The sequence below is a fragment of the Chelon labrosus genome (assembly GCF_963514085.1).
Source record: "Chelon labrosus genome assembly, chromosome: 5".
Taxonomy (NCBI): domain Eukaryota; kingdom Metazoa; phylum Chordata; class Actinopteri; order Mugiliformes; family Mugilidae; genus Chelon; species Chelon labrosus.
In genome coordinates this window covers 4,875,373-4,889,385 of record NC_140341.1, presented here as the reverse complement: position 1 = coordinate 4,889,385, position 14,013 = coordinate 4,875,373, and the positions used below count along the sequence as shown (strand labels likewise).

Genomic DNA, 14,013 nt, shown 5'->3' with positions numbered 1-14,013 from the left:
GCAAAACAATGAAATACAACTGTGATACAAGTTAAGTTACTTGATCACAGAGCTGATGAAATTCAGAGGAGTCATGTGAGTGTTTCTTCACTGTTGAACACACCTGTGTTAGTGTTAGAGCCCAGAACTGTTGCAAACAAATCCTCAAAGAATCTTTGGATGTTGGGGTTTGTGTGGCGCTGATCATAGTACTTCTTCAAAGTGTTGGCAGCTACAAAGAAAGAACATGTCTGTAAATATTCTCAGTCATTCAGGTCATGGCATATTGTGGTGAAACATCTTCAAGAAAAGTCAAACAAGTCCAGTTTTCTTTTCTTCAGCTTTGTTTCAGATACAGACAACGAGCATAACGGTGTTTAAAGGCTGCTGAACGTTTCATGATTTCTGACTGACTGAGACAAAAGTCGACAATCATCAGAGAAACATAGTCAGATCTGTGGCTGTCAATCAAAACAGTGACCCTAGAATTGTTAGACACATTGTGACACATTTGGTGACCAAAAAGGTCTGTACTGGTTGAATGCAGTGGTTGATGTGTGTGGAAAGGAAGAAACTTTGAAGCCTCAAACTCAGATCATCCAGTCTGACAGGATTAAGATTTTATTAAAGACATCTTTAATGAAAAAAGGCCTCTTTAGACTCTTCAGACTTGTTTAACAACAGTGGAATCTTAAAATCTGGATTTAAAACCTTAAATTAAAAGTAACGGTAATGAATTAAAAGTAACGGTAATGAGTTGGTACATACCAGCCACAAGGTCAGGTGGAACGTTCTGTCGGTTCGTTCTCTGAAAGTTAAGACCACACATATTCATGAGGGTGTAACATGCAAAGAGTGACAGAGGTTTAAAGGAGGAATTTATCATTGTTAATTATCAGTGAGTAACAGCACAACAGCCCTAAACACAAATTTATGTAATATATACATGGTTAATTGAGATGTAAGACAGCAGATGGCGGTGAGGAACAGAGTACGAGCGCACACAGTTATGAGTGACACTCGTAAAGGAAGCAGCATCTCGCTGAAATTTAAAGACATTGGGAATGGCAGAGCAGAGTGTCTTCACTGCAAAATGGTTCCACAAGGACATGTATACAGTTTGGTTCTGTTTTTTTTTGTTTTTTTTCTAGTGTGGATTTGATTACAGTGTTTTGTTAATTTGTTTGCACAATTAAAGTTTTATTGAAATATTAAACAAAATTAAGAGTGCTTTAGTGACAGAGTACCTGTACAAAATGAGACAGTTATTAGGCTTTATATAAAAACATTGAATGCAATATGTATTTGCTGTGTTGGGCTAAAATAGTAAGCTATAAACTAAATAAAGAGCCGTTTGGGAGCCGAAAGAGCTGACTCTTATTCGGGAGCCGTGGCAAAAGAGCCCCGACTTCCCATCACTAGCATATTTGTTTGTAATTTAGAACATAACAAGAATAAAATAATGTTTTCTAGGATTCATTGCTTCGTTACCACCGCTCCCTCTCTTCATTTACTCTTTATCTCGCTCTACCTCCACTGCTCTCTCTTACTCATTGAGCCTGGTAGGAGCAACCGAGTGTGTTTTATACCATGATCTTATCTTGAAGTCACATGTTGTAACCTTGGTTCTATGAGTGCAGGTGCAGCGCTCTAACAGGTGTGTTACAGCAGGTTAACTAACCTGTTGCCTCAACTGTCCAGATGAAGTGTAGCCACCTGGGGAAACTGACATTTGTCTGGATGAAGTGTGGTCCCCTGGGGAAACCGACATTTGTCCGGATGAAGTGTGGTCACCTGGGTAAACTGGCATTTGTCTGGATGAAGTGTGGTCCCCTGGGAAAACTGGCATTTGTCCGGATGAAGTGTGGTCCCCTGGGGAAACTGGCATTTGTCTGGATGAAGTGTGGTCCCCTGGGAAAACTGGCATTTGTCCGGATGAAGTGTGGTCCCCTGGGAAAACTGGCATTTGTCCGGATGAAGTGTGGCCACCTGGGGAAACCGACATTTGTCCGGATGAAGTGTGGCCACCTGGGTAAACTGGCATTTGTCCGGATGAAGTGTGGTCACCTGGGTAAACTGACATTAGAGTTATAAAGTTAATTTTACTAACCTTTGTTGGACCAATGCAGATGTTTACAGTTCATTTCACACAAAGTTTTACTTCTAATTATTTACAACCCCTGCATTTTTGTGTGTATTTATGTGTAGATGACCTTAATGCTCATGATGAAGATATTCAGGAGGAATGTATTCAGTCACACAGATTTATTTAGTCAAAAAAATTTAATAAAATAAAATAAAAAAAAATTTCTAACAAATTCAGTTGTTGAAAAGTAATTCTCTTCAACTAAGAAGATGGTTTAAATGTCCAACAATGATGAGTTATATGACTTTTAACTCATAAACTTTTGTGCATTGACTATATATGAAGTGTATTTGAATTGTTTATGTGTGAAATATTGAAGGTTGAATGTTTAAACATAAAATCCAGCCCACTGACACTGTTGTAACCCAAGTGTAAAAAAGAAACCCTTGATTACATGAAATATAAATATGATTATTTCATTGTGATCTGATTGTGGCTCTTACCTGTATATGTTTTTTCCATGATTTAATCTGAAGACCAAGAAGAAGAAAAATAAGATGCAGCAGTGAAAAGATTCTAAAGACTTTGTGCTGAATATATCCTAATTATGCCTAGTAAACGTTATCTGAGTTATCAGCAACCTATAAACTGTGTGTTGTAGCGTTTATCGGTGAAACAAGAACAGCAGTCTTTTCTCCTGTATGTAAATATATGTTCACATAAAGCAGAAGAGATTACACACACACACACACACACACACACACCCACACACACACACACACACACACAAAAAAAACCAAAAACTAAAATTATTTCCATTTCAAAACTGCGCTCCAACAACACTAGTCTCTTTCTGTTTCTGGGTTCCTACCTTTGCTTTAGAGCCTCGGCTGCTTCTGCTGCGACAGGAGAAAGTGAAGCTGCTGAGAGACGGCAAGTGCCTCTGTTATAGATCGACCTCCCACTTTCACTTGCAGTAATTTTCTGGACTGCAGGCCTTTTATTTAAGTCAGACAGTGGAGGTAGATGGCAAATGTAAAGTAAATATACAGCCAGGAACCAGGAAATCACTCATTAGGGTTTTTGTGCACATCCACCTTAAACCCACCTATCAGTGTTTCTTTATAAACTGCACGTGATTAACCATGTGATTTATTATAAATCTCTCCAGTCATAACTAACCAAGACTTCTTGTAAATCATGTGGTTCATGCAAGCTCTCTTTCTCTCTTGTCAGGGTTTCTTATCAAGTTATAAAAAGTTGCAATGATTAACCCTTTATAGGCCCCTTAGTGAAATACTTGGACATTCTTAATTTCATTTTCATGTAGAAAACCAAGGTCAATGAATTTACAATACGTGGTTCCTTGCCCTTAAGTGATAAACAAAGGTAAACATGTATTTAGACCATTAGAACATAAGTGATGATTCAGACACTTGCCAACAGTGGCTTCGTGGAACCTAATAAAGCAGTTATGCTCAGCGTTCATGCAGAGGTGGACCTTGCAGACCACATTTGACCTGAGAATGTTGCATTGATCCTCACTGAGAGGCACCGGGACGCAATTTAAAATGTGTGCTGACGTTACCATATATGGTTCCTCGCCCCATAGAGGGTTAAAGTACAAATGTATTCCATGTGCCGAAGTCTAAATGTCATACATTTTGAATTCAATAAAACACAAAATTATGCAATATCTTTTTAAATCGTGTAGGTTTTAATCAGTTCTGTGTTTTAGTAAATGATTGCACTTATTTCCTGTCCCGTCTTGCTGTATGAATTCACTTTTCCACGGTTATATTCTGATGCTGTGTTCAAGTTTACTCTCAGTTGTTGTCATTGGTGATTATATACATATATATATATATACATAGTTGTTATATTTTACATCTTTTTCTAACCATGGTGAAAAAACAATCAAGGGGGCTTCGTGCCTGTGACTATCTCTGTCTGTCACCAATATAATGTTTAATTGCCCTTTTAACCCTAACTTTCCATAGTTTCATGTATGCGTGTGACATATTCAGTCTTGCTCATCCGACATTAAACCGAACTGATGAGGCAGCCGGAACTTCTGCCTCAGAAACCACGGGTGAGCCATGGGTTCATGCTTTTTCTGCTGTGGCTCTTCTTCTACACTGAGGTGGCAAGCACCTATAGGCTAGCTGGAAGATGAGAGTCAAGTCCACCTACACTAAATAGGCACATTTGCACTATTGTATGATGTTTAGTGTTTTAAAAGGCTGCTATTGCTCGCTACTGTGTGCCTTTATTATATATAATGTATTTTATTGGGTATAACTGCTATCGTATTTTTTATCTTTATGCTGCTATCATTTCTATTTTTATTGCTTCCAAAGCAAAGAGCTGCCAAACTGTATTTCATTCTTTTTCACCATGACAATAAAACTGTTGCACTGTTGCAGTACGTTTATTTTTTTATCTTTTATCTAACTGTCAGTTTACTCCTTTTCAAAGCCAGGCTGCTTTAAAAACTTTTGGAAAGTCAAGGATAGATTTGGCTTTGAACAGCTATTGGAACAGGAAACACGTGAACTGAGCAATTTTTTGATCGAGTCATACAGAAATTCACATTCAGTTTATAGCACAGACGAACAGACCAATACTACGATTTATTAATCTATTTTATTTGATCATCATTCTTTTTCACCTGCCTCCCCCCCAACCGCATATCCCTGCAGACCTGGTGCAGTTTACAGTATTAACGGACGCCGATTAACCATCAGATATATCTCTGACAGACTATTAATTAATGGTTGACTTAAAGTTAGCCCCTCATCATTGCTGTTTGGCTCAAATACAGCCATGGACTATGATGAAAATGGGGCCTGGAAGAAGACATCGTCCAGTAACTGTGTCTGCACAAAAAACTGTAAAACCTTTTTGGTTATTTGGTGAACATGTTCACTTGAGGTTGCATACCCGGGAAGCTATTTTCTCCGTTGTTAACTGATTATGCTCCGGCAAAGATCTACGGCTCTAGTAAGTAAGTAGTAAGTAACAGCGGCGTAGTTATACACGTTGTCTAAATGCCCCATTGACTTGAATGCCATGGGAGAAGCAAAGTTATTTAAAAAGATACTGACAGCAAAATAACTTTATGTAATCATTCGTTTTAATAGTATTGAACACAAACAACCCAAACGCTTACAGGACAGGGACAAAACAACAGCTACAAATCATACCCTTTTTAATTTTTATTTGAGAATATTGATGATAAAGTAGAGCAGATGCTCAAGTCTCGTCTAACAGCTAGGCCGCTGTTAACATTCAGGCATTATTCCCAAGTCAAGGATCACAAAGACAGGAAATGTACGTTTCTTGTTAATGAATTAACATCACTCATTGTTCCTGCTGCCTCATCTGATACTGACTAAATTAAAGAAAAATCCTTTCATTGTGCACTTTATATTCTTTTAAACTGTTTTTTGTGTGTGTTGTTTCTGCAGGATCACAGATCACAAGTGAAGTCATCTCCCAAGTCAAGTATCAGTTTCAGTGCGCTCAGGATCAGAGTGTCCAGGTCGTCTTTGGGCTCACTTTCTTCACTGTAGTTCTTCACAGGGTAGATGCAGTTCATCGGGATTCCCAGGAATGCGCTCAGTTCTGCCATCTGTGTTTTAAAAAAACACAGTGTGAGTTCAATCTTGACCTCAGTTTACTGACCACAGTTTGCATTTTAAACAGGTCCAGCTGAAACTCACCTTTTTCTTCAAATGCTTGCTCATGTACACGTTCTTCAGGTCTTCTTCAGTTTCATCGCTGGCCTCATCAATTTTGGTGATGATGGCAATTTGGGGAATATCTGTCGAAACAAAGAAATACTATGGATTATACTTTTCACAGTTTCAGAGACACTTCACCAGCAATTTGGTGAGGGGTTTCAACTTCTCCCTCAGCTCTCTTTTATTATGCTAGCTTGACACGTGTTTCTGTCATTTTCAGCGCGAACAAATATGTAAATTCTTTTCTCGGGAGGCATTCTTAATGATTGCACTGTTCAGTGATGCGCAGTGAGGTCTCTGGGTGGTGAGGCACCGACTCTTTCAGTCAGATTTACGACGAACCCAATTGAATAGCTTAAATCTGCCATTCAGTTGGCCATTCACCTGGCAGTTCATCAGGAGTATCCAGTGTTCATTTTGACAAAAGTGTAATGAGACTACACAAACAAATACCATGTCCTGACCTTAATCAGAATATAAGTGTTGAACGACTTCTGAATTTTTTTAAAGTGGACTAATATGTGGTGAAAGTTGAGTTGACGTCGACTAGTAGATGACGTCACACACAAAAACACAGTCGAAAGTAATGCTTTGAAATGAAATCTATATTCTACACCTGAATACATATTGTAGCATCTCACAAAAGAACCTGTGGAGGCTTTTCTGCAAGGTAATTTTAGTTTGAACACGGGCTACTGTTGACTGTAGCCCACACAGACACCGTAAACACCGCCAGTCTGACACTCTATTATGAGGCCCTCTCAGCTCTAAGATTAACCTCTGTCTCTGGCATGGTGCATTCACTGACATCAAGGACAAAAAAACCTGCTCTACAACCACATCAGCAAAGTCGATACATTTACACATGAGCTTATCAATATTGTGTTGTGTAGATATGTTTTTCTAAAATGACCCACAGGGCTCCTGATCTGTCTTCCCTGAGGTGTCCATGTTGTTATTTTCACATGATCAGCGACTAGTCGACTTCCTGCTTAAAGCGTCTTGGCACAGCAGTGAAGTCCACTAGTCGGTACAACCCCTAGTTGTTAAAGCTTTAACTTCTCAGAATTTTATCCATTTTTTTTTTTTTTTTTTTTTAATACAGACTGTTCAACAAAGGTCTTTCATTGTTTATCACTTCTGGTTTTGACTGAAAGTCCAGTTTTGAGAATTTCTTAAGCTTAGATATACAATCTAATATTTTTCTGCATTCAGTTAGAGAGAATAAATCAAAACACAGTCTGCGACTGTGCTGTGAGCTTGACTCAGTGTAGAAGAAGAGCAACAGCAGAATAAATATGAACCCACGGCTCACTAGCGCCCTCCTCCATGCTTTTTCAGCGTGGTTTTATGTCAAATCAGCAAGACTAAATATGTTACACACGTACACGTGATACATTAAATGTGTTTAGCTGTAAAGTAAAATAAAGGATTTTACTCAGTTGTATCATGAAAGATCCCACCCTTCTGCTCTTACCTAAGTCGCTGGCTGCCTCTCTGATGTTCTTCAGCTTCTGTAAGACTGAATCGTTAATTTCTTGTGCATTAGAAGACTGCACACAGACCAGAACATGGACTCTGTCCTCCATAGTAGGTGAAGAGATGTAGTCAGGATCAGTAGGGGACAATGGAGACACAGGATTGAACTGAAAAATATTATGTATAGTGGTTAGTGAAGCAGCTCTGGGACTGTAAGATCACAGGTTTGCCTATCCTTATGTCTATGACTGAGGTCTGGGCACCACACAAAGTAGCAGCCAACACTGCTTCAAGTGTTTCAAAAAATTAATAAAGTAAGTTTAAAAAGAAAAGTACCTTATATCCATCCTTCACGTGTCCCTTCATGATCAGTTTGATGTCTTCCACACTGACTCCTCTTCCAGAGCCTTCCTCCAGACCCATGATGTCACTAAAGACAAAAGGGTAAAAGTTCCCTCTGCCTTCTTTTGGGATTTTATGGGTTCTATACTAGAAGACACAAAAACAAAAAAGTTTCATGAAGGATTTTTCAAGATTGTACTACAGCAAATATCAAAAGGAATGCGATAATGTTTGTCTTTGGCCACCCAAACATTTGTTATAAGGTTCAATATGGTGTACAGTTTCCAAATGTGTTCACCGGCTAACAAATATGTAGATAAGTGTCATTGACTTTTGCTGAAATTATTTATATTTTGTCCCGAATCCTTATTTTTGATCTTCTGCTGGGTTCTGATCTGTTTCTCAGACACTGTCTCCTTCTGATCTGTAAACTCTACATATGATCTGTATCTGGATTTGGAACACACCATGCTGATGCTGAAGTTTTAGATCTGGGACCAAATAATTAAGAAAGAATCAGAACTAATTGCAATAATCGTTGAACTGTTCTGTCATGTCTGTTGTATGAAAGTACATAGAAAACACCTTTTAAACCAGCAGTATCTTGTCCTCTAACTAACCACCTAACCAGGTGTAAATGCAAAGTGCATGTTAACGTTAGTGCCAAGAAACCTGAAATGATGTGAAACCCATCGAGGCAGAATCAATAAAGGAGGGTTGACCTACTTTTCTGGTGAAACTTTGGTCAGAGGTGGTTGAGCTGGCCTTAGCTGGAGTGGCAATTCTCCTTCGTAGGACAGTGCTGACAGAACTGATGAAGCTGGACTTTCCAGCACCGACTGCCCCATAGAGTAAGACTCTGATATGTTGAACCTCATCATTTTGAGGTTGAAAATCCTTCACATGCTGCAGATCACTCTCATTGTTTCTGTTGAAATAGATGTAAGACAATGAGCTACGTAAGAGCTTGTTTTCTTCATAGTTTTCTTCTAGTTGAGGCTGGAGTGTCATACATTTTCCAAGTACTTGGTCATAAAGCAACCCAACGATGGTACTATACTAAAAGTCAGACAGTCCCCAATGTTATAGAAATTCATCCTGTAGTAAACATGAAACTTTGAACCACATATCATTGCAATCCATGCAATAGACACAAGAAAGGCCTAAAGCCAGATAGATAAATAGATAGATAGATAGATACTCTATTTATCCTGCACCTAAAAGTTGACCTTTAACATACAGCTAGACTACAGTCAACGTCCAGTTGCCACATATGCTCTGTGCTTTTGTGAGATTCAGTAACTCTTCGTAGCAGCAGGAGGCAGCCGTCTGTATCTGTCAAAGGGGAAACTGGAAAGAGCTGCAAACCGTGAATCAGCTGAAATGCTACTGCCAGTGGTCTGACTAATGCAGCGGGTGTGAAACACACAGCGAAATCTCCGGCCACTGGAATTTAAGGCATGCACTGAAAAACTGCCAAAATCAAAAAAACAGAAAGAGAAGTAAATATATAGTAAATAGGATAATGAATACAAAAGTAAATGGATAGAGAAGCAAAATAAAGCAGACGGACAAATGTTTGTCATTTGTTTTATATTAACTTATTAATCCCTTTTTTGTGTATTTAATGGGGTATTCATTTGTTTAATGAGTCATCTTTTGAATTATTTCCTCTTGCTTTTGTCAGCTTGGGACAGAGCTGATTCGTTCCTCCGTGTTCGTCACATGGCTGCATGTACAGGGAGACACTGTGGAGGTCCAGTCCAGAGATCAACAACAGTGCTCTGTCCTTGTTCTGTGATTCATGAATTACAATAGATGTGATGCATTGACTCACCCCCAAGGTAGTTTTCTCCACGGAGTGTCAAACACTGACAAGAAGAAATGTATTTATAGGTATTTCACTTTTTAATAGAGCGAATTAATCAAAAGCGTTCAAGACTGTATGAACCTGTGAATAAGTAACATGACATGTTCATCTTGTAACTTACTAGGTGGTGGAGGTGTTGCAGGTCTTTCTACGTATACCGTCTTCTCTGAAAAGTAGAACAGAAGAGTGAAAATGTTGCTTCATTCATTTCATTAATTTATTTATTTATTTTTTTCGTTTTAAGTGAAATTTAATCATCTGATTCATGATTTAAAAAAGAAAAACAGAAGATGATAAAGGTGACACTGATACTAATACTTATAGTACTATAGTCCATAGTACTGTAGTACTAAAATATGTGTGTCTGTTCATTGGCTGGATGCAAGATTAATATTGTTTTAATACATAATTAACTTACCAATGACAGTGGGTGGTTCTAAAAAGTAGAACATAAAAAATGTGTTGTCAAAAATACATTTCAAAATTTCGTTTAATAATAATAATTTAAATAATACAACAGAATTCTGGCTTTATAGAGTCACATCGGTAATAACATTCACCATCATGCACAAGATTTCTAGACTTAGATAGGCTTTATTCATCCACAAGGGAAACTGCTTGGTCTCAGTAGCTCAGCACATAAAAAAAATATATATATATATATATATATAAAAACAGAAATAAAATAAAAAGTAGTAACATTTATCATGAAACGTACAAAAAAGTACAAGATTTGGATTTGTACACAGAAGAATTGAGTGATGTTACATGAACAGGTGTGTTCCATTAAAATAAGTAGTAGTAGAGAAAATACAACTGAAGGAGGGAAACTTTATGTAACATGTAAACTTCTGAGGATAATAAGAAAAACATTGGTCCCGCTGCAATGTTTAAAACCGTTAATACTGGACTGTGTCATGCCGGTGGTTTATTTTACTCACTTGATTCTCCTCCCCCCATGGCTAGAAAAGGCTGTGAGTTATACCTAGGGAAAAAAACAAACCAATATATATATATATATATATATAGTATCACTAATTACAGCAACTGAAAGTGAACTCAAACTTGAACGCAGCATCAGAATGTAACCAAGAAAAGACGTGGCTTTGAACGTATTGGAAAGCAGCATAATCATTTACTAGAATACAACACTGATTAAAACCTACACTATTAAAAAACAAACTATGACATTTAGACTTTTGATAAAAAAAACACTGATGATAACAAATCCTACCTTCACTGTGTTGACGCAGCTCAAGTGAAGCTGCTGTAAAAGAGAGAGTGGTTCTTATATAGAGAGCTTACACACCGTCATAAAACACATGATTTACAAGAAGTCTAGGTTAGTTATGACTGGGGAGTTTTTTTTTTTTTTTAATAAATCACATGGTTAATCATGTTCAATTTACATTTTGTACACATTGCACAAAAGCAGTGAGTTCCTGGTTCCTGGCTGGATATTTACTTTACATTTGCCATCTATCTCCACGGTCTGACTTAAATAAAAGCCCTAAACTGCAGAAAATTATTGAAAGTGAAAGTGGGAGGTCACTCTATAACAGAGGCACTTGCCGTCTCTCGGCTGCTTCACTCTCTCCTCTCGCAGCAGAAGCAACCGAGGCTCGACAGCAAAGGTAGGAACCCAGAAACAGAAAGAGGCTTTTACGTTGCTTACTTTAAGTTCACGTGTTTTGTATTTTAGTCAATGTTTTATGTGGTATCCCTTCTTCTTCATTTGAACATGTATTTACATCACAGCTGCAGAAAAGACTGTTGGACGGCAATTACACTGCAGGTCAAATGTAGTTAAAGCACAAGAGTTGTTTGTGTAATAAATGTCACAAAAGGCACATTATTGGAGAACATTGAAAGTTAGTTGGACAGAACTACTTCTATACGTCTCTGTTTGTTAGCCTTGACTACATGCCTCCTATGCATCTTTATCACAGACGCTATCATCATGTACACCACACACTATGTTGTAAAAACTGTAACCCTTGAACCTGTACAGCTGCTCTGGTTCAGGTCTGGGTACAATAAAACATTTTCTAACAACACATCAGTTTAGCCAGGTGGCCACTCTTCTCACCAGACCACCCAGTGTTTGTAAAAATGGACATTTCATTAGGTACGCTACAGGAAGAGCAACAAAAAGAGGCTGTGGTTTGTGGAATTGCGCCGACACATGTTCTTATTATTTTGGCAACCCCATTTTGTCACTAGGTTATGTAACTGAAATATATATATATTTTTTTGTTTGGAATTTAATTCATTACAGCTTAATGCCACCACAAACTACATCCTCCAATCTATTCATATACACCGATATGCCACAACATTATGACCACTGACAGGAGAGGTAAATAACATTAACCATCTTGTGACAGTTCAGTGTTCTGCTGGGAAACTTCTGGACCTGGCATTCATTGGTGTGGATGTTTCTTAGACATGTAGCACCCACCTAGACCAGACCAGGCACCCCCACCCCATAGCAATGACACTCCTTGATGGCAGCAGCCATCCCCAGCAGGATGCAGCCTGACACAGACACACACAAAAAAACACTTTAGGAACAACTAAAAAAAACAACATGAAGAACAGCACAAGGTGTTGACCTGGCCTCCAAATTCACTAGATCCCAAACTGATCAAGTATCTGCGGGATGATCCACAGAGGCCCCTCCCCTCAAAGCCACCCCCCCCCCCCCCCAACCCCCCCACCCCCTCCCCCTCCCCCCCACCACTAACAACATCCTGTTTCCAGACACCACAGGACACCCTCAGAAGGCCCATGTCCATCACCACAAGGGAGACCTGCACAATATTAGGAAAGTGGTCATAATGTCATGCCTGATCGGTGTCTATACATAGTGCTGCTTCAATGTATTTGTACCCCTCAGATTTTTTTCTATATTTCTGCATTAAAAAATACATGAAGACATCAGAAGACCTTCGTGCAAGTCCTGACAGTGGACACAGAGAACCCAATCAAACTAATGACGCAGAAATATTAAAAGGATGCTCGAAGAATATTTAATTAGTTTCACCTGGTTCTCTTTGTCTACTTTCACGACTTGTATGAAAATCTGCTGATATCCAGCCTACCCAGCCTTGAGTTTGGGGCAGTCAAGTTCTGTGAAAATTCAGTGATAACCGTTAACAAATGTTCCCTCTTAAAACAGCACATCTCGTACGCACTTTGAATGCCCCAGTTAATATGTGTGGTCTTGACCTTCAGATAATGAGTCGTCTACGTAGACTTTTGGGTATGTAACAATTCATTACTGTCACTTCTAATTTAAGGGCTCAGATTCTAAAGATATCAAGTGTTTACTGTTGTGATTCAAGTTTGAAGAGCCCAATGAGGCTTTTGGACCAAAAAAGGGTTTCATAAAATCTTGGTCTTAATCTGTGTCAGATTGGATGATATCACTTTGAGGCTTTAGACTGTGGGATGAATCAATGTGCGTAGAAAAAGATTTGATTTTCCTTTGCATCCATTGTTTTGATTTGTGCATTAAACTGTACCCAAAAAAGACATGTGCCACAAGTTAACAGCTGTATCCAACCAGTATGGACTATTTTTGGTCACCAAAAGATCCCAATGGTCTATTTGCCAACATCTTTCACGGGTTCACTCAAGGATCACTGTTTTGAGTGATCCTAGACTGAACTGTGCTTCTGTCAACTTTTGTCCCAGACAGTCAGAGAATATAAAATGTAAAGCGACCTTAAAACAATGTTGTTTGGTTTACATATTTCTTTATGTTCATTCTTTGGCTGCTTTAGGTTGTTATTCAACAAGTCAGAAGAAGAAGGGCAGCCATGGAGGTGAGAAAGCAATGAAGCTCACAGTGATTCCATCTTCGTGCTCTGCTCACCTTTTCCTACTTTGTATTTTATCAGGTGGACGCTCAGTTAAGGTCCACACAGTCACTACAGGAGAAACGTTTGGAGCTGATGAAGTTCTGCTGAGCCGAGTGAAGAACTGTGAAGAGTTACGGCTGGAAAGAACAGACCAGCAGAGATGCAACGTCATCATCCTTTTCTGTCCAATCATCAGTCGTGTTGGTTCAGATGTGGATGCAGCCATGAGTAAGATGCCAGGTAAGATCTCAGCATCGACACATGAACGTACATCACTGCTTTGTTTTCACTGTTCAGAGTATGTCCACATTTAGGGGGTTACATTTGTAAATGCATCTGTTCTCTCAGAGTCTAGTATCTGATGAGTAGAAGGAGTGTGAAGAAGTAAACGTGTCAGTTCTGGCTGGAGATTTCTAAACCACTACCACTCTGACCTGGTGATAGAGACAAGCAGCCTGGAAACATCTTAGAGCTTCAGGGTTTAACTGGTCCAGGTGTTTCACTGTCAGTAGAATATCATGTTCCTCGTCCTGTCATGAAGTCCAGCTTCATCTCCTTTTCATTTCCTTTCTTCTAGTGTCAGCAGGTGGTAAACCAGTCATTCTGGTTCTGATGCACCACACACGCAAAGTGGACTACTCATCA

The 14,013-nt window shown here is 38.9% G+C and overlaps 1 protein-coding gene across 1 annotated transcript; it reads right to left on the bottom strand.

Moving 5' to 3' along the window:
• Window positions 1-5,244: 5,244 nt before the first annotated feature.
• Window positions 5,245-9,138, bottom strand: LOC311488759 (interferon-induced protein 44-like). Its single transcript, XM_084545608.1, has 4 exons — window positions 8,305-9,138; window positions 7,627-7,779; window positions 7,289-7,457; window positions 5,245-5,891 (listed from the first exon to the last, which is right to left on the bottom strand). Exons 1-4 carry the CDS (start codon window positions 8,641-8,643, stop codon window positions 5,740-5,742), a joined length of 813 nt encoding a protein of 270 aa, XP_084401734.1. The 5' UTR covers window positions 8,644-9,138; the 3' UTR covers window positions 5,245-5,739.
• Between the last annotated feature and the right edge of the window lie 4,875 nt (window positions 9,139-14,013).

Coding starts and splice junctions, on each gene's coding strand:
- LOC311488759 (XM_084545608.1), bottom strand. CDS start 8,643: ATGACACTCCAGCCTCAACTAGAAGAAAACTATGAAGAAAACAAGCTC. Junction 7,780..8,304: donor TGGGTTTCACATCATTTCAG/GTTTCTTGGCAC, acceptor TGTGTCTTCTAG/TATAGAACCCATAAAATCCC. Junction 5,892..7,288: donor AGAGGCAGCCAGCGACTTAG/GTAAGAGCAGAA, acceptor TTGTTTCGACAG/ATATTCCCCAAATTGCCATC.